Source organism: Esox lucius, chromosome 5, assembly GCF_011004845.1.
Source record: "Esox lucius isolate fEsoLuc1 chromosome 5, fEsoLuc1.pri, whole genome shotgun sequence".
NCBI classification, from domain to species: domain Eukaryota; kingdom Metazoa; phylum Chordata; class Actinopteri; order Esociformes; family Esocidae; genus Esox; species Esox lucius.
The window spans coordinates 2561000-2585118 of NC_047573.1; the positions used below are offsets into that span (position 1 = coordinate 2561000).

The 24119-nt window shown below is 45.1% G+C and overlaps 1 protein-coding gene across 6 annotated transcripts in view; it reads left to right on the plus strand.

Annotated features, from left to right (window-relative positions):
- Positions 1 to 23707, plus strand: part of LOC105029863 (zinc finger MIZ domain-containing protein 1) — a 167042-nt gene extending 143335 nt beyond the window's left edge. For 5 of the 6 annotated variants that reach the window (XM_020046824.3, XM_010903419.5, XM_020046826.3 and 2 more), the window contains 18 exons: positions 9735 to 9873; positions 11353 to 11467; positions 11897 to 12096; positions 12361 to 12565; positions 12838 to 13113; positions 13585 to 13785; positions 13971 to 14045; positions 14829 to 14997; positions 15629 to 15770; positions 16049 to 16127; positions 16747 to 16878; positions 17384 to 17489; positions 17652 to 17880; positions 18171 to 18239; positions 18926 to 19161; positions 19535 to 19701; positions 20024 to 20290; positions 20472 to 23707. In XM_020046824.3, coding sequence (XP_019902383.2) covers positions 9735 to 9873; positions 11353 to 11467; positions 11897 to 12096; positions 12361 to 12565; positions 12838 to 13113; positions 13585 to 13785; positions 13971 to 14045; positions 14829 to 14997; positions 15629 to 15770; positions 16049 to 16127; positions 16747 to 16878; positions 17384 to 17489; positions 17652 to 17880; positions 18171 to 18239; positions 18926 to 19161; positions 19535 to 19701; positions 20024 to 20290; positions 20472 to 20579 — 2915 coding nt within the window. In that variant the 3' untranslated portion in view covers positions 20580 to 23707. The remainder of the gene's footprint in view (positions 1 to 9734; positions 9874 to 11352; positions 11468 to 11896; positions 12097 to 12360; positions 12566 to 12837; positions 13114 to 13584; positions 13786 to 13970; positions 14046 to 14828; positions 14998 to 15628; positions 15771 to 16048; positions 16128 to 16746; positions 16879 to 17383; positions 17490 to 17651; positions 17881 to 18170; positions 18240 to 18925; positions 19162 to 19534; positions 19702 to 20023; positions 20291 to 20471) is intronic. The other variant, XM_020046828.3, reaches the window with a different exon arrangement.
- The last annotated feature ends 412 nt before the right edge of the window (positions 23708 to 24119 follow it).

Genomic DNA, 24119 nt, shown 5'->3' on the forward strand with positions numbered 1-24119 from the left:
GGGATCAACTTGCCAGTTGGGAACTTGCTTGTTAGACAACCAAAAGTGGATCCTAAATCATCCTCCATTATTTCCAGGCAAACGATTGTTTAATCTGAATGAACACCTAGTTGCCACTTCAGAGCTACAGTATATTAACAACAAATGATTAAGGAAGGCACTTAAATAAAGGTAATTGAACAGCGGGGCTTGTTTGGGATTCACTAGAGTACGCTTTCATTACCTTAATAAACGTTATGTAGCCCACATTGTATTTGTGTATGGGAGGTGTTAATAGTGGTTTAATAGTGGTCATTTATATGAGCAGAGAAACATTTTCTTTTGTCAACTATAGTTTATAGTAAATTAACATCTGAATACATATTCTGTTTCTAAACGCGATTTTTCAGGAATAATTTCAAAACAGTTTTGCTAATTATTCATCTCTGAATAAAGTCATGAAACATTAATGGGTTATGCACATTATTGCGAAGAGATTTCAAATTGCTGTTTTCTTTTTGAGAAGGTACAGTATCAGTTTATTAGTGTACAAATCGGCTGTTATTTTTGTTCCTCTTTTTTTGCCAGAATGGATCTATCTAGTATTGAAGTCTGCACATACATATAGTAAGCCTGGCCTGACAATACAAAATAATGTATTGATTTAAGAGATTCTTGATTAAAGAATATTATTATTTGGCATTATGGTATATGATCCCTTGAGATAATAGAATTGGTCACTCTTGCTGTTGAATGATTGATAAAGTTATATGCTGCTGAGTAACACTGACTATTTAAGTAACGAAGCTAATGCATGTAACTAATTAACGTATCTAGGTACTTTATGGGAACTCAGTCAGCCTCAAAACATTCCACATTCTTTGTTATCAACCAGTGCAGATGCCTATTTACGACCAAAAATGTGGTTTAGATAGAAAATAGTAACACAAGGAATGCATACACAGCAATAAGAATAACAATACATAAAAAATATAAACCCTTTCCAACAAAGTGGTGGTGCTACGTAAAATGTATGCAATGATGTGCAAGTCATCTAAACTCAATAGAACATATTACAAAGACAACATATCAAATGTTGAAACTGAGACATTTTATTGTTTCTTGAAAAATATATGCCCACTTTGAATTTGATGCCAGCAACACATTTCAAAAAAGTTGGGACAAAGGCACAGAAATACTGGAAAAGTTCAGGTCTGTAACATGAATTGAGTATTAAAAGATCATTCCAGGGAGGATGGGCCTGTCAGAAGAGAGGATGTGGAGGGGTTCACCTTGTGAAATACTGCGCGGGCAAATAGTGCCATATTTCAAGAATAACGCTTATCAACATAAAATTGCAGATAGTTTGGGGATCTCAGCATCTATGGTACATGATATCATTCAAAGATTTAGAGAATCCCGAGAAATCTGTGTATGCAAGGGACAAGGCCGAAAACCAATACTGGATGGCCGTGATCTTCAGACCCCGAACTGTTGAGCAGCTGAAATCCTTTATCAAGCAAGAATGGGAAAAACATTTTACTTTCAAAACTGGGGAGTGAAGGCTGGTCCATGTGGTCCGATCCAACAGACGAGCTACTGTAGCTCAAATTGCTGAAAACGTAAATGCTGGTACTGATAGAAAGGTGTCAGAACACACAGTGCATCACCTGGATTGCCGGGTGTGCCACATGGCACCAGGATGCACTATGGGAAGGAGGCAAGCCGGCGGAGGCAGTGTGATGCTTTGGGCAATGTTCTGCTGGGAAACCTTGGGTCCTGCCATTCATGTTACTTTGACATGTAGCACCTATCTGAGCATTGTTGCAGACCATGTGCACCCTTTCATGGCAACGGTATTCCCTGATGGCATTGGCCTCTTTCATCAGGATAATGTGCCCTGCCACAAAGCAAAAATGGTTCAGAATTGGTTTGAGGAATACAACAATGAGTTCAAGGTGTTGATTTGGCCTCCAAATTCCCCAGATCTCAATCCAATCGTGCATCTGTGGGATGTGCTGGACAAACAAGTCCGATCCATGGAGGCCCCACCTTGCAACTTACAGGACTTAAAGGATCTGCTGCTAACATCTTGGTACCAGATACCACAGCACACCTTCAGAGGTCTAGTGGAGTCCATGCCTTGACAGGTCAGGGCTGTTATGGCGGCAAAAGGGGGACCTACACAAAATTAGGCAGGTGGTCATAATGTTATGGATGATCGGTGTGTGTATATATATATATATATATATGTATGTGTAGGTAGGTAGGTAGGTTGGTATAGGTATAGATAGATACTGCCCCTTAAATTAAGAGAATCTTTCACGCTGCATTTTACACACACAAAAACATACGCACAAACATACATATACACAAACGTATATACATACATACACACCACACATACATACATACATACACACAAACATATACACATACAGACAGAAGATTGTTTTCCAACCCAGTCATTTCCCTCATATTATCAAATTAGCATCAGTGAATAATTAGTGGCATCTGGTCTTAGACAAAGATGGAAGGATGAAGGGATGAAGGGATGGAGGGAGAGAGGGAGGGAGGAATGGAGGGAGGGAGGAATGGAGGGAGGGAGGGAGGGATGGAGAGAGAGAGGGATGGAGGGAGGGAGGGAGTCAATGGCACAGTAGCCGGACAGTGTCCGTGTCCGGGAAACAAAACAGTTTTCCAATGTGTTGTGAAGTTCAAAGCAGTGCCCTACCAAGGGAATAGTCTGGGACACGTCCAGTGCCCTACCAAGGGAATAGTCTGGGACACGTCCAGTGCCCTACCAAGGAAATAGTCTGGGACGCGTCCAGTGCCCTACCAAGGAAATAGTCTGGGACGCGTCCAGTGCCCTACCAAGGAAATAGTCTGGGACGTGTCCAGTGCCCTACCAAGGGAATAGTCTGGGACGCGTCCAGTGCCCTACCAAGGGAATAGTCTGGGATGCTTCCAGTGCCCTACCAAGGGAATAGTCTGGGACGCGTCCAGTGCCCTACCAAGGGAATAGTCTGGGACGTGTCCAGAGAACACTGGAGAGATGATTGATGACACTCAGCCCTGCCAAAGCACTGCTGGTCCACACTACCACACTCAGAATGGTTTGGCAAGCTGCCTAGGTAACTAACGGCAAGCAAAATGCCATCATCACATCGCTCAATCAGCTGGTACCCAAACGGGCCCTGGGCGTGGCTTATGAAAGGCCTGGCTTTAAGTTGCATAGAATTTCCCCCACCACTTCAGTCATTTCTGTTCGGTTCTGTTGTGATCACTTGTTAAAGTTGAACAATTTGGTGATTTTAATGAGGTTGACTAAGACATTTAACTTTCAATTAGAATCAACGCAAATCAAAGTTAATTAAGATATTTGCCACAATTGCTATAGGTAAACAGCAAGGTTCATGTTATTAATAGAAAATATATAGGATTAACATTATTTATTTTTTAATTTTCATTAGCAGTATTCAAACCAGCTTAACATGATGAATAAGAATTATGTTTACACTAGCAGGTGGCCAAATATTATTATTTGAAAGCCACAAATAGTAAGCCACTCTGCTCCAATCGGATAAGGCTTCTACTTCAACCCATCAAGAAAGAGTTCTGGCTTTCCTTCAAAGCCTTTCCAGATGACCCCTCTAGACTTTAGAACCCCAACATGTTCTCACTGGAACTTGGAATACCATTTGGTTTGCATTCCACATCCGACAACATGACATTACAGCGGACCAGGAACCGTCAAACAGAATGTGGATCTTGTGAGAGTCTGAGTGTGAACATGAAGGCAGTGCGTAGACTCTGAGATGGTTTCAGTTACTTGGGAGACCAACGACACCACAGAAGTCTTGTTCTCAACCCCCCCCCCCCCCCCCCCCCCCCCCCCCCTTTCCACCGCAGGGTCAGGTTAAGAGTAAAAGATACACTCGGTGGTGAGAAATGTGAGTTAAGTGTTTGGGTTTAAGATTAGGACAATTGGATTTAGGGTTAGATGCTAGTGAAAATACATTTTGAATTTTAATATCCCCACAAGGATAGTAAGATTTGTGTGCATCATGTGTTTGTGTGTGTGTGTGTGGTGAGTATATGGTTAGGGAATAGGGAACATGGATTTCTGGGTCAGGGTTGGGTAGAAAAACAAAAGTGTCTGTGTGTGTCTGTGTGTGTGTGTGTGTGTGTGTACACATGAGATGTGTAGAAGAGTGGACATGTGTTTGGACAGTGAGTCAGTGTGTGTGATATTTGGAAGAGATACTCATGAAGCAGTCCTCTTCTGTCTGTCTGTCTGTCTGTCTACCAACATTCCTTCCTGTCTTTGTTTGTGTCTGACAGAGACTGAAGACAGGGATGGAGAGAGAGACAGGAATGAAGTGTTAGACAGGGATGGAGAGACAGACAGACAGACACAGACAGGGATGGAAAGGAGATCGAGATGAAGACAGAAATGATGGAGGGAGCAGGTGTCTGCTAGATAGAGAGAGGGAGGGATGAAGAAATGATGGAGGGAGCAGGTGTCTGCTAGATAGACAGAGGGAGGGAAGGAGGGGGTGTGTTGACTCACAAGAGGTCTGGGCATCTGCCAAACCTGCTGTCTCTCCAAGTCTCCAGCCAAAACCAGAGAGAAAGAAAGAGAAGACCTCCTTATGATGTCTTCCTGTCCCATTTTCACCCTACAGATTTAGGCCCTATCGCCTCTGTTTTGGTTTGTCCAATTCCCTTAATTACACTGGCTGTTGAATTTCAGAAGACATTTTGTCTGCTGGGAGGAATTTATCTGCAATGTTTTTCTAACTCACTGCTAGCTCCCTTTTACAAGTGGAGAGAGCACAGAGAGAGAGACCAGGAGAGAGAGAGAACATTGAACAACTGTCAGACAGGCTGCTCATGTCATTCATCATGTCTCTCTGGGGCTTTATAACAGGGAGAGAGAAGCATTTACTTTTCATACCTTTATTTTACTAGGCAAACCAATTAAAAAGAACCAATTCTTATTTACAATGACAGCCTGGCAAAATGGCGACTGAGAATGTGGGGCCAGGATAAATATTATGTTTTAGGACAGGCAAACAATATATACAGAAAAACACAACAACACCACAAATACAACAGCAAAGAAACATGACCCCACCACAATACAACATTAAGAGACCTCCCACAATAGTAACAACACAATTTGGAAGAACAATAAGAGGAAAACAACATAACATGGTAGAACCATAGCATGAGAACAACACAACAGGACCATAAAATGAAAACAACATTGCATGATGGCATAGTAGAAACATAACATGGTTGAACCATTATAGTAAAATTAAACAACATGGTACACATATAACGACAAAAACACAACTTTAAAACAACACAGGAATATGCTAGCAACACAGAATGACAGCAACATACTGGGGAGAGTATTGGGGAGAGGGAGTTTGAGGGAGCGAGAGACGGAGAGTGGAGGGAGGAGAGATGAAGGTGTTATCAGGGTGTTGGTAGAACCACCCATCTAGTCCCTGTAGACATTTCACTGCCCTTTACTTACCATCTATGTCCTCCTCTGCTCTCCCCACTCCTCTGTCCTCCTCTGCTCTCCTCCTCTGCTCTCTCCACTCCTCTGTCCTCCTCTGCTCTCCTCCTTTGCCCTCTCCACTCCTCTGTCCTACACTGCTCTCCTCCTCTGCTCTCCCCACTCCTCTGTCCTCCTCTGCTCTCCTCCTTTGCCCTCTCCACTCCTCTGTCCTACACTGCTCTCCTCCTCTGCTCTCCCCACTCCTCTGTCCTCCTCTGCTCTCCTCCTTTGCTCTCCCCACTCCTCTGTCCTCCTCTGCTCTCCTCCTTTGCTCTCTCCACTCCTCTGTCCTCCTCTGCTCTCCTCCTCTGCTCTGTTAGTTAAAGACAGAATTAGAGTGATTAAGCATGATACTTTTCAGGTTGAGATGAAATATGTTGTCGTAGTGGAAGTGTCCAGCGTGTTCTGTGACTGACAGTGCAACGAACTGAATTGTTTGAATTATTCTGACTAGCGTGTCACCTGACTGGGTCAGCAGGGCGTCTCTGGGTCAGCGTGTCACCCGACTGGGTCAGCGGGTCGTCTCTGGGTCAGCGTGTCACCTGACTGGGTCAGCAGGTCGTCTCTGGGTCAGCGGGTCACCTGACTGGGTCAGCAGGTCGTCTCTGGGTCAGCGGGTCATCTTAGGGTCAGCGGGTCATCTCTGGGTCTCCTTTAAAAACTAGGGTTAGGGTTAGGGTTAGGGTTAGGGTTTGTCAATGGACTACCCTTTAAACAGACTAGGCTCAATGGACCACCCCTTTAAACAGACTAGGCACAATGGACCACCCCTTTAAACAGACTAGGCTCAATGGACCGCCCCTTTAAACAGACTAGGCTCAATGGACCGCCCCTTTAAACAGACTAGGCTCAATGGACCGCCCCTTTAAACAGACTAGGCTCAATGGACCACCCCTTTAAACAGACTAGGCTCAATGGACCAGCTCTTTAAACAGACTAGGCTCAATGGACCGTCGTTTTGAAGAGGTAGTGATTTTGTGTGGCAATAAGCTCTTATCTATTGGTGAGGTAGAAAATGTCCCCTTTAAGTGGTAGGGCTTGATGCTTGTCCCTGACCCTCCTCTGTTTCTCTTTCTCTCCTATGGGTCTCCCTCACTCTCTGTCCACATTGCTCAGACACTATATTGCGGTACAGCTCAGACACTATATTGGTCCCCCTTCTGTTGTAAAGGGGATGCAGTGTTACTCCTCAGGGGTCTGGGGTGGTGTGATTTGGGGGTAACTGGTGGGCACATGTTTGTCAACAGTGGAGAGGTGTTGGTTAGCCTGTTCAGCCTGTTGTAGGAGCACAGTAATGAAGGTCTAATTGAGCTGTACCACATTGGCTGGCAGCCAGGGAGTCTCCATCACTCCCCCACCAGTTTAAACAGCACAAGCTAAATAGGCTGTCAAACGTACCTTTATTTACATCGTTAACCCTTTTAACTTTGCCTTGTTCAGTAACGTTGTCACAGTGGGTTGTTGTGTTGTCATGTTGGCACAGTGGGTTGTTGTGTTGTCATGTTGTCACAGTGGGTTGTTGTGTTGTCATGTTGTCACTCTGTGTTTTTGTTTTGTCATGTTGTCACAGTGGGTTGTTGTGTTGTCATGTTGTCACAGTGGGTTGTTGTGTTGTCATGTTGTCACTGTGTGTTTTTGTTTTGTCATGTTGTCACAGTGGGTTGTTGTGTTGTTGTGTTGTCATGTTGTCACTGTGTGTTTTTGTTTTGTCATGTTGTCACAGTGGGTTGTTGTGTTGTCATGTTGTCACAGTGGGTTGTTGTGAAGTCATGTTGTCACAGTGGGTTGTTGTGTTGTCATGTTGTCACTGTGTGTTTTTGTTTTGTCATGTTGTCACAGTGGGTTGTTGTGAAGTCATGTTGTCACAGTGGGTTGTTGTGTTGTCATGTTGTCACTGTGTGTTTTTGTTTTGTCATGTTGTCACAGTGGGTTGTTGTGTTGTCATGTTGTCACTCTGTGTTTTTGTTTTGTCATGTTGTCACAGTGGGTTGTTGTGTTGTCACTGTGTGTTTTTGTTTTGTCATGTTGTCACAGTGGGTTGTTGTGTAGTCATGTTGTCACTGTGTGTTTTTGTTTTGTCATGTTGTCACAGTGGGTTGTTGCGTTGTCAACGTGGGTTGTTGTGTTGTCACTGTGTGTTTTTGTTTTCTCATGTTGTCACAGTGGGTTGTTGTGTAGTCATTTTGTCACCGTGTGTTTTTGTCTTGTTGTCACAGTGGGTTGTTATGTCATCATGTTGTTGAGTTGTCATGGTGAGTTGTTGTGGTGTTGTGTTGTCACATCATGTTGTCTCATTATGTTGTGTTGGTATGTTGTCTAATTATGTTGTTGTGTTGTCACATTATTTTGTGTTGCTATGTGTTTCAGTTATGTTAACCCATCCTAGTCATAACACAGCCCTGACTGATCTTAGCCCTATCTGAGCTGTAACCTAGCCCTAAACCATTCAGCCCTAACCTAGCCATAATCCATCCTAGCCCTAATTTAGCCCTATTCCAGCCTAGCCCTAATCCAGCTCTAGCCCAGTACTAAACCAGCCCAAAACCCATCCTTTGAAGGAATAGTGCGCTCTTCTCCCAGCCTCTGCCTTGCCAGAGTGGAATAGAATGGGGAAGCTCCTGGCCCTGTCTATACATGCCTGTCTGTATTTCAGCCCTTATCTTTACACAGAGGCAGGCTGATGTGCTCTGTGTTCTAATGAAAGGAAACTGCCTTTTGGGGCCACAAGCTAACACTCTCCATCTCTCTTCCCTCTCTCCCTCTAACCATCTGTCTCCCGCTGTCTCTCCCTCTTTCTTTCTCCCTCCCTCCCTCCCTCCTTTCAGCAGGCTTGCTGAGGACGTATGTGTTTGTGTGCATGTCAATAGCCCTTATTATTTTGATAATTCTTTTTCTCTCTGTGTGTGTCTGTGTGTGTGTCCTCATCTTCAACTTGTCTTGTTTATGACGGAAGCCTTTTGTTTGTTCCTCCCGTAAGGTCCATTAACCTGCTGCTATCCTTTCTCATGCTCCCTCTGTCTCTCTGTTCCTCATCTCTCTTCCACACCCTTGCTCACTTTCTACTTCTCTTTCTCTTCTATCATTCTCTCTCTTGCAAAATGTTTCTCCAAATTCAAATCAAAAGGCTTTATTGTCATGGGAAGTGTTGCCACATAGACTGCCAGAGCAAACATTTAGACTCATATTCAATGACTAATGAAACAGATTACGGTGGGAACAATGGTAATACTCAGAGTAAAAACAATAAATAGATCTCTCTCTTTCTGCCTGTCTCTTCACACATCAGCCGTTGTGCGCGCGCACACACACACACACACTCTGTTTCATCCCGCTCATTGTAAAAGCAGCGTGGCTGTGAATCCCAGAAGGAGGTGGCTGCCCCCTCTCCTTGGCTTTGATTGGGTCCCCGTCCCCTTTCTGTGTAGCACTGATGGGTCGCCTAGCCAGCCGGGACACAGAATGACAGGGAGTTGGCGCTCTGCTAAAGATGCACTGCAGATGAAAATCACATGATTTCATCAAACACTTTCAGTTACCTAACCAGCGAGCGGTAGACGGACGGGTGGGGGGGCTAGGCGGCAGTGAATGGGCGCTGGTGATCTGTGACCCCACAGCGGACCCTAGTGGCCGAGGACAGAAGTGACACTGGATTTGGTTGCCCGGTTTTATACATTTACTGAACCAGTCAAATGTCTGGACACGCTTACCTATTCACTTGAATGTAAAACCGCGTTCACACCACTCGCTAGTTTTCAATGGGTTTGGGAGTTAAGAAGAAGCGCGGCTGTGAGGCTTTCATTAGAGTGATGCGCCGTTTTAATTGGAGCGAGGCAATGGGACTCCCATCTTTTTCCCAAGCACACCTGTTAACGAAAAACCAAGGATGTCAATCCAAAAGAAAGATGTGGGACATGTGCCTTTCATAGAGTATTTACGACATCTGCTGGTCAGCGGTTAAAATGGGGCGTCAGAGCGATAGCTCACGATACGGCCTCCAGAAGGTCTGTTACATTTCAGTCTGTGTTGCTGGTTTTACTTTGCTCAGATGCTTCTTCCATTGTTGTCCATATTATGTCTGTCTCTATATGCTTTTAACACAGACAAAGTGTGGCATTTAAAAAGCTTCCTGATCCTGTCCTGATGTCTCTCTCTCCGCCGCCCCCCCTCCTCCTTCCTCCAGCCCTGCTGTCATCGTGGTGTGAGGAGCTGGGTCGACTTCTCCTTCTCCGTCACCAGAAGAACCGACAGAACGAGTCTCCACAGGGGAAGGTCCCCATGCAACCACCCATCAACTCCATGAAACCCCCCCTTTCGCATGGGTCAGTAACCTCACACACACACTGTACACTAAACACCCCCCTCTCACATGGGTGAGTAACCTCACACACACACTGTACACTAAACCCCCCCTCTCACATGGGTGAGTAACCTCACACACACACTGTACACTAAACACCCCCCTCTCACATGGGTGAGTAACCTCACACACACACTGTACACTAAACCCCCCCTCTCACATGGGTGAGTAACCTCACACACACACTGTACACTAAACACCCCCCTCTCACATGGGTGAGTAACCTCACACACACACTGTACACTAAACCCCCCCTCTCACATGGGTGAGTAACCTCACACACACACTGTACACTAAACACCCCCCTCTCACATGGGTGAGTAACCTCACACACACACTGTACACTAAACCCCCCCTCTCACATGGGTGAGTAACCTCACACACACACTGTACACTAAACACCCCCCTCTCACATGGGTGAGTAACCTCACACACACACTGTACACTAAACACCATGTCAGTGTTCATATCCCGGGTAAATGCAGTGTTTTGAATTACAGCCTGCTTTACAGTTTACTAAAAGTCAATAATTAATTATATTTCTAGAATCTCAACAGTTCAGTTGTTTTGATATCTAACGCAACAGGACATTGCATTGTCAATATTATGTGGAGAAATCTGATTTTGCAGCCCTACAGTATACTTTACAACCAAGCTATAACTAATTTAAACATTCAGATAACCTTACTTAAGGTGGAAATTCAGATGACTTTACTTAAGGTGGAAATTCAGATGACCTTACTTAAGGTGGAAATTCAGATGACCTTACTTAAGGTGGAAATTCAGATGACCTTACTTAAGGTGGAAATTCAGATGACTTTACTTGAACTGTAGGTTATTGCCATAGTGTACCCATATGCCATCTGAACTTTAAATATGCTGATGAATTTACGATACTGATTTGGAGTATGAAAAATATGAATATTACTCAGTACAATACATTAATCCTTTGTATAAAAAATTTGAATGATTGCAAGTCCAGTAAAAGACACTAATGTTACTTTTAGGTTGACAAGTTGTATTTTAGGGTTTCGTATTTAAGACTCGTTGGCAGCTGACATGAAATACAGAGAGTGGCATGTAAACTGAAGAGTCTGGTGCCCATGTTGTGTCTGAAGTCTACTCATATGTGTATTAGACATGATGTGTGGTAGTGTTCATGCATCTCATCTTGTTGAAAACAATGAACGAAACTTGCATACTTTTACTGAGTGAAATGCCAATATTTTATAATGAACGTACTTTCATCAGGGTGGTTTACTTTGTAAATCACTCTGGGCTGGAACAGAGGCTTTTAATTTTTGTTTCCTATATTTCACTGTCCGATAGTCACACCTCTGTTTGGGTGTGCACCAGTTTATACTCTTGAACTCTGATCAGCTTCCTACTGGCTCTGAAGTAATGTTTAAAAAAAATTGTATGCGTGTGTTTGTGTCTGCAGTGATGGGTCTTTTCCCTACGATTCGGTACCATGGCAACAGAACACCAACCAGCCGCCAGGTTCCCTCTCCGTAGTAACCACCGTATGGGGTGTCACCAACACCTCACAGAGCCAGGTGAGATTTCCCAGCATTCTTAGCTTGAAGCGGCTCATTCAACAGGAGAGTGCCTTCATCAGTGTGATAAGTCCTTCATCAGTGTGATAAGTCCTTCATCAGTGTGATAAGTCCTTCATCAGTGTGATAAGCCCTTCATCAGTGTGATAAGCCCTTCATCAGTGTGATAAGCCCTTCGTCAGTGTGATAAGCCCTTCGTCAGTGTGATAAGCCCTTCATCAGTGTGATAAGCCCTTCATCAGTGTGATAAGCCCTTCATCAGTGTGATAAGCCCTTCATCAGTGTGATAAGACCTTCATCAGTGTAATAAGCCCTTCATCAGTGTGATAAGACCTTCATCAGTGTAATAAGCCCTTCATCAGTGTGATAAGACCTTCATCAGTGTGATAAGTCATTCATCAGGGTAATCTATGTTCGTCTCTCCACTAGGTGTTGGGGAACCACATGGCCAACAGCGGGAACCCAATGGGTCAGGGTGGCATGCATGGAAACAACCCGGGGATGAACTCCCCCCAGTACCCCGGGCAGCACCAGCAGTTCCCCAACAAGAGCCAACAGAACCAGGCCTACATGCAGCAGGGGATGTATGGCCGGCAGGGCTACCCCGGTGCTGGGGGCTTCACAGCGAGGTGAGCCGTCCGCTTTGCAATAAAAAAAGGGTATGACATTGAAAAAACACACGTTTTCCATTTATGCCCTGCCCGAAAAACCCAACCTCCTACTACATTTGGGGGGAGGGGCTTGTTTTGGAACGCGCCGATGTCACACCAGTGTTTCGTAACTGAAAGAAGTGGGCCTGGCACCCCCGTAGTAGGCATTAGTTGATCTGGATCCATTAGCTACTTCCTGGGGTCCCCGTAAAAAACATCACCTCATGTCTTCATGTCTCACAGTTACCCAGGAGGTCCCAACTCTGGTCCCGGCGGCATGGGAATGCCGCCCCATTCCCGCCCCCCTGGCGACTTCAGCCAACCCGCCGCCGCTGCTGCCGCTGCTGCTGTCGCCGCCGCCGCCGCCACGGCAACCGCCACTGCCACAGCAACAGTTGCGGCTATGCAGCAGGACACGCAGAACAAGGACATGAACCAATACGGACCGGTACACTGCTTCCGCCATGCATGCACCCCACGGCCAACTGCACCACACACTGCACTGCATACAACACAGCACCGCACACTGCACACAACACTGCACCGCACACTTCACTGCACCACACGCTGCACACAACACACGTGTGTTCAAGCAGCAAATCATGCATGATTCCCTCTGATCTTAACACACTAGCCTTAGATTATGTTTCGTTCATTGCTTGTCACGGACTTAAACCTTTCAAATGGCTGATACACGGGTCCCCTGGCCTCCTCTTCCAGATGAGTTCGTCGTTTCAGATGGGGCCCAACCAGGCATACCAGAGCCAGTTCATGAACCAGGGGCCAGTCGGCCCCCGAGGCCCTCAACCACTGCCAGGGAACATGGGCCCTGGCCCGGGAATGAACCCTTCCCCCATGGGGATGAACCAGCCCAGGGCCCAAGGGATGGGGCCCTTTGGAGGCCACGGGGGCCAAAGGATACCCCCACAGGGATACCCCGGAGCCAGGCCTCAGGCCATGGGCATGCAGGGTATGAAGAGACCCTACCCTGGGGAGGTGAGTGGAAAAATAACACATTTTACTGTAGATTTCCAGAAGTTCTATACATGGGGCATTTTCTGTGAGGCATTTATTTCAACATCTTAATTATTGCCCTAATAGTGGAGGTATTGTATTTGTTATAAATTATTTAGTATAATTAATAAATAATGTGTATTTAATAAATTAATAAATAAATGCATGAATGAATTACAATCGACTTTGATTCCATAACGTGACTCATTACTAATATTAGTTTCTCCTGGTGTCCCAAACATGTCCCAAAGTAACTGCCACTTTATTACGTTTTAATCATGTTCTTATTGTAATGTAGTATTATTGTAATTAGTTCTTAGCTATGTATCAGTACTTTTTATTAGCTTTTGTTGTTGTTCTATTTGTCTATAGTCATTTATTAGTATTTCTTCTTATTTAAAGGTCATTGTACAGTAATGATTTTCTTTTCACCCCGGGTTCCCACCAATCCAGTCGAACTACGGAGGGCAGCAGTATGGCCCAGGACCCACCGGTCAGGCCTTCCTCCAGCAGCAGGGCCAGTACCCCAACCACCCCCAAAACCCCTCCAGGCCACTCCCATCCCCCAACTACCCAGGACAGAGGATGCCCGGTGGGCAGCAGATTCAGGGCCAGTACCCCCCTTCTGGAGGTCCCATGGGACAGTACTACAAGGTGAGACTGCAGCCTTAGCTAGCTTGGGTAGTTGCGCAGTTATCCACTAACTGTGGCTGTGGATAACAGCACAGTGCAGTTTAATGCTTGTTGGGTACTGCTAACTGCACAGGGCAGTTTAATGCTTGTTGGGTACTGCTAACAGCACAGTGCAGTTCAATGTTTGGTTCTGGGCTCTTTTGCAGCAGGAGCCTTTCAACGGTCAAGGTAACAACTTCCCTGTGAGTGGATACCAGTACGGCCAAGTCAATATGAATGGGGTACGTTTTACTATGACTTCACCAAGACACCTCCCCAGGAATGTTATAATGTACATTATACACTATGCATGTCCATTGTTCTATTATGAAACACAATGTAGGAAGTGTTGGAGGTGTGGGTGGTGGTGTGGGTGGTGGCGTGGGTGGTGGTGGTAGTGTGGGTGGTGGCGTGGGTGGTGGTGGTAGTGTGGGTGGTGGTGGTAGTGTGGGTGGTGGTGTGGGTGGTGGTGGTAGTGTGGGTGGCGTGGGTGGTGTGGGTAGTGTGGGTGGTGGTGGTAGTGTGGGTGGTGTGGGTGGTGGTGGTGGTGTGGGTGGTGGTGGTGGTGTGGGTGGTGGTGGTAGTGTGGGTGGTGGTGGTAGTGTGGGTGGTGTGGGTGGTGGTGGTAGTGTGGGTGGCGTGGGTGGTGTGGGTAGTGTGGGTGGTGGTGGTAGTGTGGGTGGTGTGGGTGGTGGTGTGGGTGGTGGTGGTGGTGTGGGTGGTGGTGGTAGTGTGGGTGGTGTGGGTGGTGTGGGTAGTGTGGGTGGTGGTGTGGGTAGTGTGGGTGGTGGTGGTGGTGTGGGTGGTGTGGGTGGTGGTGGTAGTGTGGGTGGTGTGGGTGGTGGTGTGGGTGGAGGTGGTGGTGTGGGTAGTGTGGGTGGTGTGGGTGGTGTGGTTGGTGTGGGTAGTGTGGGTGGTGTGGGTGGTGGTGGTGGTGTGGGTGGTGGTGATAGTTTATGGACGTACGTTTGTACTGACATGTACATGTTATGAGCTGATTATGTTTTTTGTGTTCCTCCTTGTAGCCTCCTCGCCAGATGGGTAACTACCCACATTCCCCAGTACCCGGGAACCCGACCCCTCCCATGACCCCCGGAAGTAGCATTCCTCCCTACCTCTCGCCCAATCAGGACGTCAAGCCCCCGTTCCCCCCTGACATGAAACCAAATATCACCCCTCTTCCTCCTCCTCCAGGTCAGTTTCTCACTCACCATCTCACTCTCTCTCTCACACACACACACCTCCGTGACTGTCTCTCACTCACCATCTCACTCTCTCTCACACACACACACACCTCCATGACTGTCTCTCACTAACTGTCTCACTCTCTCTCACACACACACACACCTCCATGACTGTCTCTCACTAACTGTCTCACTCTCTCACACACACACACACACACACACCTCCATTACTGTCTCTCACTAACTGTCTCACTCTCTCACACACACACACACACCTCCATGACTGTCTCTAACTAACTGTCTCACTCTCTCACACACACACACACCTCCATGACTGTCTCTCACTAACTGTCTCACTCTCTCACACACACACACACACCTCCAGGTCGGTTTTATACTGTCACGACAGAGGAGTTCCCATCACAACAACCTTAATGCTTCCTGCTGATACTGTCCTTCTGATATTAGCATTTGATAAAAAGTACAAATGCATACAAACGTCTGTGTATCTTCAGTTTATCACTAAACTCTTATCAACACTAGTGAATAAGTGCAGCATCACAAACCAACCTTTAATATAAGAGGATATCCAACCCACTCTCTCCTTCCTACTTATTCTGACCTTCCTTCTCCTCGTCCAGCCAATCCCAATGAGGAACTCCGCCTGACTTTCCCCGTCCGGGACGGGGTGGTCCTGGAGCCGTTTAGGCTGGAGCACAACCTGGCCGTCAGCAACCACGTCTTCCACCTTCGCCCATCCGTCCATCAGACCCTGATGTGGAGGTCAGTTAGAAGAGCGCCCCCCCCACCCAAACCGACTTAGTGCTCCATGTTTCTTGTAATCACTGACCAGGTCTGACTGCATTGTAAAGTAGGATGCTGTGAAAAGGACCTATGACTTTTAAGAACAGCGGTATTACTGTATAATTTAGGACTCTAAGGTTTTACTATTTTGCCATAGGAGGTATGGTTGCTGAAAATCACAGTGGGTTCTCAGTCATTAACTGGTAAATTAATGGTGGGGGAATGAGGAGCTGACTGAGTTCTGTCTCCCTCTCCAGGTCCGATCTGGAACTGCAGTTCAAGTGCTACCACCACGAGGACCGGCAGATGAACACCAACTGGCCAGCCTCGGTCCAGGTCAGCAAGAGCACAAAAGCACACACAGGGACAAACACAATGTTCAAATCCATAATGGTGATTGGCTGATAACCATGGTTTATGAGTCTGTATACCACGGGCATGACATCACATTGCTTTTAACTGTGGTAATTATGTTGGTAACAAGATTATAATAGCAATAATGTTTTTGGCCAATATACCACTGCTAAGAGCTGTGTCTAGTTATTATTATTAATTATTATTATTGAGCTTCTATAGCACTTTTCATATAATGCTAAAAACAAACAATACATAATGTCCTTCAAAGAGTGTCTGGTCAGGGCTTGAGTGGAGCGAGACAGTAAGATCATGGTAGATGATGGTGAGCGATGATTGCTATGTTGTAGGGGATAGATCTGAAAAAACAGCCTTTTCTGTGTGGCATCGTAAAGCCCACCGCATAGTTCAGAATAGCAGCCTATTCTGTAATCACCAAGAGTCCTCTTTGCATTGCTGGACAACACCTCAAATAATTTCCATAGAAACTGGCCGCCTATTGAGACTAAAAGCTGGTACTCTTTAAAGACTGTGTCCAATTAGCTGGCTTTACATGCCAATATACACTCACACACAGACAAACTGTCCCTTCCTCTGACAGGTCAGTGTGAATGCAACACCTCTCACCATTGAGCGTGGCGACAACAAAACGTCCCATAAGCCCCTGCACCTGAAACATGTCTGCCAACCAGGGAGAAACACTATCCAGATTACAGTGACTGCCTGCTGCTGTGTAAGTACAGACCTGATACTGCTAATGCTGATGATGGTGATGACTGTGATTATGGTGATGACTGTGGTGATGATGGTAATGACTGTGATAATGGTGATGACTGTGATTATGGTGATGACTGTGATGATGACTGTGGTGATGGTGATGACTGTGATGGTGATGACTGTGATGATGGTGATAACTGTGATGAGGATGATGGTGGAGGTGGTGATGGTGATGATTGTGAGAGTTGGAGTGGGTGATGGTGGAGTTGGTGATGGTGGAGTTGGTGATGGTGGAGTTGGTGATGGTGGAGTTGGTGGTGGAGGTGGTGATAGTGAATATGGTGATGGTGGAGATGGTGATGGTGGAGATGGTGATGGTGGAGATGGAGATGGTGATGGTGGAGGTGGTGAATTGGAGGAGGTGATGGTGGAGATGATGATGGTGGAAGTGGTGATGATGGAGATGATGGTGGAGGTGGAGGTTGGGATGATGATGGTGATTTTTGTCCTCTTCTTTGCAGTCGCACCTGTTTGTCCTGCAGCTGGTCCATCGACCCTCTGTACGCTCCGTCCTGCAAGGCTTACTGAAGAAGAGGCTACTGCCCGCTGAACACTGTATCACCAAAGGTATACCACTCCCTTTCCTCTTCTTCATCTCATTTCCAGGAGGTCTGGCTCCGATCCTGGCTGGCCTTCTCTCCTTCTGATCAGTAGATGTCCTCCCACCATTCAAACCATGCTTGTTCTCTAATCTCAGAGACGGTCCTGACTTTCTCTGTCCCTCGACAGTTAAGAGGAACTTCCACAGCGTAGCAGCATCCTCTGGTAACGCCCCGCTGAACGGAGAGGACGGCGTGGAGCAGACCGCCATCAAGGTTTCCCTCAAATGCCCCATCACCTTCAGGCGGATCCAGCTGCCAGCCAGAGGCCACGACTGCAAACATGTGCAGTGCTTCGACTTGGAGTCGTACCTGCAGCTGAACTGTGAGAGAGGAACATGGCGATGTCCAGTATGCAAGTAAGTTGTTACCGCAGCTCAACTTTAGGCACCTTTCTGAAACTGTCATTTTTACTTTCATTTGAATAAACATTAGATTACAATATATTAGATTAGATACAACTTTGACATTGAACAGTTCGAGTACAGTACCACGAAACGCAGTTGGCATCTAACCAGCAACATTCCTGCAAAACTATGTTTGTTCAAGTAATTTTTTATGCTTTACCTAAAATCAAAGGTTATACAAAGACCCTAGTGGTTCCCTACATTTAGTAATTTTAATAAATGATCGTCTTTCTTCTCCACAGTAAAACGGCGTTACTAGAAGGGCTGGAGGTAGACCAGTACATGTGGGGAATTCTGAATGCCATCCAAAAGTAAGTTACCATCTAAATCAGTCACCAAAAGGGCTGTCATGATTAAATGTAACTTCCTGGATAAAAAAAAGAATACAAAACGAATATAGTAGCCATAGTTTCAGTGCCCGTCAAAGACTTCTGTAAAGCACAAAAGAGCATCTGTGTCAATCAATCAAATGTATCAATCAAATGTATTTATAAAGCCCTTTTTACATCAGCAGTTGTCACAAGGTGCTTTGACAAAACACCCAGCCTTAAACCCCAAGGAGCAAACAACAGTAGTGTTTGAATTTCAGTGGCTAGGAAAAACTCCCTAAGAAGGCTAGAAAAGAAACATAGAGAGGAGCCCTGCTCAGAGGGGTGACCAGTCCTCTTCTGGCTGTGCCGAGTGAAAATATTGAGAGTCCAATTGTAATAATTAATAAATGCATGTGGACTGAGTCCATTTAAACTTAGTCCAGGTCGGAAGCATGACCAGATGGACAAGGACAGGGACAACACGGGGGAGGAGGTGTCAGCACAGTGGCAGGGGGAGGTGTCAGCACAGTGGCAGGGGGAGGTGTCAGCACAGTGGCAGGGGGAGGTGTCAGCACAGTGGCACCTGAAATCGTCAGGTGTTGTCTTGATCTGCAACACAACCAGGAGGACTTTGGGTGTCCTGGGTTTCCGATCTCATTTCTGTGTCTCTCAATTCTCTCAATCAGTTCGGAGTTTGAGGAGGTGACCATAGACCCGACATGTAGCTGGAGGCCTGTGGCGATCAAGTCAGACATTCACATCAAGGAGGACCCAGATGGGCCCATGGCCAAGAGATTCAAGACCATGAGTCCGTCTCAGATGATAATGCCCAACGTGGTGGATATGATTGCCCAGCTGGGCCCGGGGCCCTCACCCTACCCTCCCCAACAGGGGGGTAACCAAGGCGAATATGGCAACCAAGGTGTGTAATATACTCTCTTCCTGAATTCTCTTAGAGACGGAAGAAGCGCGGCCTGTAGACAAGTCTTTAAAATATATTTTAGTGGAAAAAAGGTCAAGCCTAATTTATGTATGTTCACTGTCACTTCTTATTTGTTTAAAATGTTGTTGTTTCTTTTGTTGCGAAGCAAACTAATAATCACGGATGACTCGTGTGCTTCTGTCAACACATACAAAGACAGTAAAACATCAGATTTAAAGAAGAATATATGGTCAAAATGTACAAGACAGTAACTGTGATCTGTTTGCACATATGTTTTATTCGTAAGGCAGGAGATTGACACACAGGTCACAGATGAAAAGTGCTCAAGTTGTGTTTTTAATTCTGTCACCAGGCAACAGTTACCAGAGCCACGGGGGGGGGTTCGACTTCCCCCACGGAAACCCGGGTGGTACGACCATGAATGACTTCATGCATGGCCCCGCCCTGTCACACCCACCAGACATGCCCAGCAGCCTGATGGCTCAGGACAAGCCTCTCTCACACGGCATGTCCGACTCGGTACGTTTCCATGGCGTCAGGATTACCATGTTACATGTGGGATGCGCTGAACGTTGTATGTAATCTTGTGGTTTGTATTGTTTTATTGAGTTGTGTTTTAGCAACGTGTACATTATGTTAGCTGAAGGTTCGATTGGGCTGTCCCACTGTGTGCATCTGTCCTGTTTATCATCAGCTCAACGCTGCTCTTTTCTCTCAATCTGTTCATCTCTCTCTCCCTCCATCTCTCTCTCTCTCTCTCTCTCTCTCTCTCTGTCTCTCTCTCTCTCGCTCTCTGTTTCTCTCTCTCTCTCTGTTTCTCTCTCCTCCTCTCTGTTCTCAGTTACCTCATCCTGCCAGCGCTGACCAGTCACACAGCTCGTTACAGCAGAGGTTGCACGTCCCATCTCACCCCGGTAGCCAATCAGGTCAGCAGTTGCATCACAGTGGGCCTCCTCAGCCCTCACGACAGCAGGCTCCTCCCCCACAGCAACAACAGCCCGGCCCTAACAACCATCCACAGCACGGAGACCCCTTCAACCCGTCAAACAGCTTAGAAGGTGCCGGAGGTGGGCAGGGACTCTCGGATATGCCCGAACCATCCTTGGATGTAAGTGAGACAGACAAATCATAATGTCACACCTAATAAACTTTCTTAGGGAATTGGGTGCCAACCCGTGTAGATTCTACATTCATGAGGGATGCATTGCTTTGTGCAGATTTTTATTCCCTCAGATGTTGACTCTTGGTTTCCATGTGACCTGTACTAAACAGTTTGTTGTCCCCTCTAGCTTCTTCCAGAGCTGACAAACCCTGATGAGCTCTTATCATACCTGGACCCCCCTGACCTTCCGAGCAGTGGCAACGACGACCTTCTCTCGCTCTTCGAGAACAACTGACTCTGATTCTGATCAGCTCAGAAAGAAAAGACTCTTATAGGACTGCCTGGATTTGACCTATAAACTCTGGCCTAAGACTGAGACCATGACCTTTCTCGCTCCAGTACTTGACAAACACAAAGATGCACTCCCCTTCTCCTTTTCCTCTTGTACAGTTTTCATCCAGCAGACTGACTGACTGAAAGATGTTTTAAAACTCAGACACGTGAGGTCATAGCAGCGCCCTCATGTGGCATACTGTTGAACTGTAACTGTGCAGCTATCTATGTGATGTTCAGTTTTTTTTTTATGTCACACGTGTTTTTGTGCACAATTAGGAAAGTGTCGATGCATTTTATTCTTATGTTATTTCCTTTCAAAGTACAAAACTAATTCATTTTATATACTGTATATGTATATGTATGGAGAAAAAAAAGAATTTAAAAAAATGTCCCAGCCTACCTGGCCAGCGTGTAATACCCACATTGTTATTTCAGCTAATGACAGTCCTCCTGGCATTACAGCTTCTGTTGTCCCTGACATTGCCATGGCTACTGTTCCTGCCTAGTTACCATGTTGCACTACCTGTCTGTCTCCCAGCAGTCGTACATTATGTTAAAGCACAAGACATTATGGCAACAAAAAAATCAACAAGGATGCATGGATCTCTAAAGGGAAAAACCATGGATGGGTCCAGGTCCTGGCTTCATTTAAACAATTGTTTGACTCCCCTTGAGACCTCTAGAGTTAGCCAGATAATTATAATTTTGGACAAAAATGGTGCAGCCGGTTTGTTGTATGCCAAATTTAACGGATGGCTAGTCCACCCCTAGCGTCTGGCCACTTTTGAATTTGGTCAAGCGAGTCTACAACATGGATACCTTGAATTAGGCATTAGTCAAACACCCAGTTTGAGAAACACATTATTATACGTTGTAGTAACTATATCTGGTTTCTATATTTCTTGTTGATTGATTGATTTGTCGTTAATAGTAAAGAAGGTGGACATGAGGGAATGATGAGGGTTATTAAGGTTGGGGTCAATTCCAACTAAAGTCAGTCAAATAAACTACAATAAGGTTCAGTCAAAATGACCATATATTTTCAGTTACATCTCAATAAGCCGAAAAGAAAGAAATGTTTTAGACCTCCAGGTGACTACATTCTTATCTGGCTTGGTCTGGATCAAGATAGCTAATTCTCCTATTGACAATCCTTTCTTACTATCCAGGTAGGACTCCATCAAGCTAGGTACTTCTCCCATCAGTTCTCATCTCACTATCAGGACAGGCCTGTATCAAACCACTTAGTTCTTCCACAAATGTTCCTCTTTTCTCTGCAAGCACCTTGTGTTCATTGTCTTCCCATTGGCTCAGTTGTGTGTCCTGGTTGGATTCTGTACGGTTTTAGTGTAGAAAGTGCATTTGTGCCAAGCTAAGGAGATGTTCTCCAAGTGGTAAAGACCGTGTGGGTCAAGAAATGGCCGCTCTGCCCAGTCTGATGTGTTACTGTAAAGGGGACCGGGCTGTTATAACAGCTTTCTGTTTCAATTCTATTTCATTTCATTGAAGGGATTGTGCTGTTATCGACAAACACTGAGTATTTGCTGATGCTTTTTTGGCTGCGACTTGTAACTGTTCATCAACCAATGGGAAAATGCTTATCATCACCAAAGTTAGAAGGATGGAGATGCAAGAGGTGTGTGTGTGTGTACTTGTGCGCGTACTCTTAAGCTGGGAGGTAATCATTAGTTCAAAGATTTGAAGGAGAACATGCTTGGATCCTCCTTCACTGCTGTGTTATCCATCTTGTTTTCAACAGAGACAGTATTGGACTGAAATATTATGCCACATTTGTTGTCAAGTTCACTTTACGACAAGTGCTGTTGAGTATGCAAATGTATTATTTTTTAAGAAAGCCCTATTGTAAATATCTTTGTGAATATTTTTCTATCATCTTTGATAATTATTTGTCATAGTTTTCTTAGTTGGTTAAAGTCTAACTGACCCACAACGTCTCTGAAACCCATAACTGACTGAGCTTGCGTCCCAAATGGCACTCTATACCATTTATAGTGCCCTACCTAGGTGCCCTGGTCAAAACTAGTGCTCTGGAAATGGATCAGACTCCTATTTGGGTTTCAGGTTTTCTCCTCTCACATTGGGTGAACCTATCCAGTGTCTTGTTGTAAGCTATACTGCAGGTCTCTAGTTAGCCATCATCCACTTTAATTAACTTAGTACACATGGTTAGAATCAACCACACTCACAAATATTGTACTGTATTCAGTCTTTTTGTCATAGGATGTGGTCCAAATGGCACTCCATTCCCCTTTATAGTGCACTACCTTTGACCAGGGTTCCTGGTCAGAAGTGATCTCTGTAGGGAATAGACCACCTTCTAGGGTGTACCATTAGTCCCCCAAGTTTTTCATCTTTGCCATCTGTCCAGATTTTTAATGGCCATTTATAGATTAAGTTAGAATCATGTGTCCAGTCTGATAAAACAATATTCACAGATATTTTGTGCTCAAACGTCGTAGAATAAAATTCATATAGATGTTGTCTATTCAAGAAGTAATATTCAAATTTTTAGGTGAGTAAAGACAAATATGACTTCAAAAGCTTTCATAGCGATCAGCTGTCTTTCGATGTAATTAGAGAACTATGTGAATATCATAATTGTTGCTAATTATTGTCAATATACAAGTGGTATTTTAAAGATATATCACAGCCTTATGTTAAAGAAATGTGTATGATAGTCTTTTTATTTTTGTTATGAAAAATCTGGCTTTTTTTTAAAGCTTATGACCATTTACATTTTGTATCTCATTTTAAATGTTTTATTATTTTTTGGTAAATTATTTTGTATCCATTTTTCTTTTCTTGTTGTAAATGTAAGAATAGAAATATAACTTCACTTAACTCTAGCATCGATCTGATTAAAACATTCTGATTGTTGTAAGCATAGTCTAACATCTTAAATGTCATTCTCCAGTAATAGGTTTTCTTTTTGAGAGAGGAATATTATTGGATGTTGATAGAATAACAGATGTCAATGTGGTACTGTCAGTTAGCGTGGGGACAACAAGTATTTGATACACTGCCGATTTTGCAGGTTTTCCCACTTACAAAGCATGTAGAAGTCTGTCATTTTCATCATAGGTACTCTTCAACTGTGAGTGACGGAAAAATCCCATTGTATGATTGTTAAGTAATACATTTGCATTTTATTGCATGAAATAAGTATTTGATACATTGGATGTGTGTTTCGGGTCATTGCTGGAAGATCCAGCCACGACCCATCTTCAATGCTCTTACTGAGGGAAGGAGGTTGTTGGCCAAGATCTCGTGATACATGGCCCTATCCATACTCCCCTCAATACGGTCCAGTCGTCCTGTCCCCTTTGCAGAAAAGCATTCCAAAATAATGTTTCCACCTCCATGCTTCATGGTTGGGATGGCGTTCTTGGGGTTGTACTCATCCTTCTTCTTCCTCCAAACACGGCGAGTGGAGTTCAGACCAAAAAGGTCTATTTTTGTCTCATCAGACCACATGACC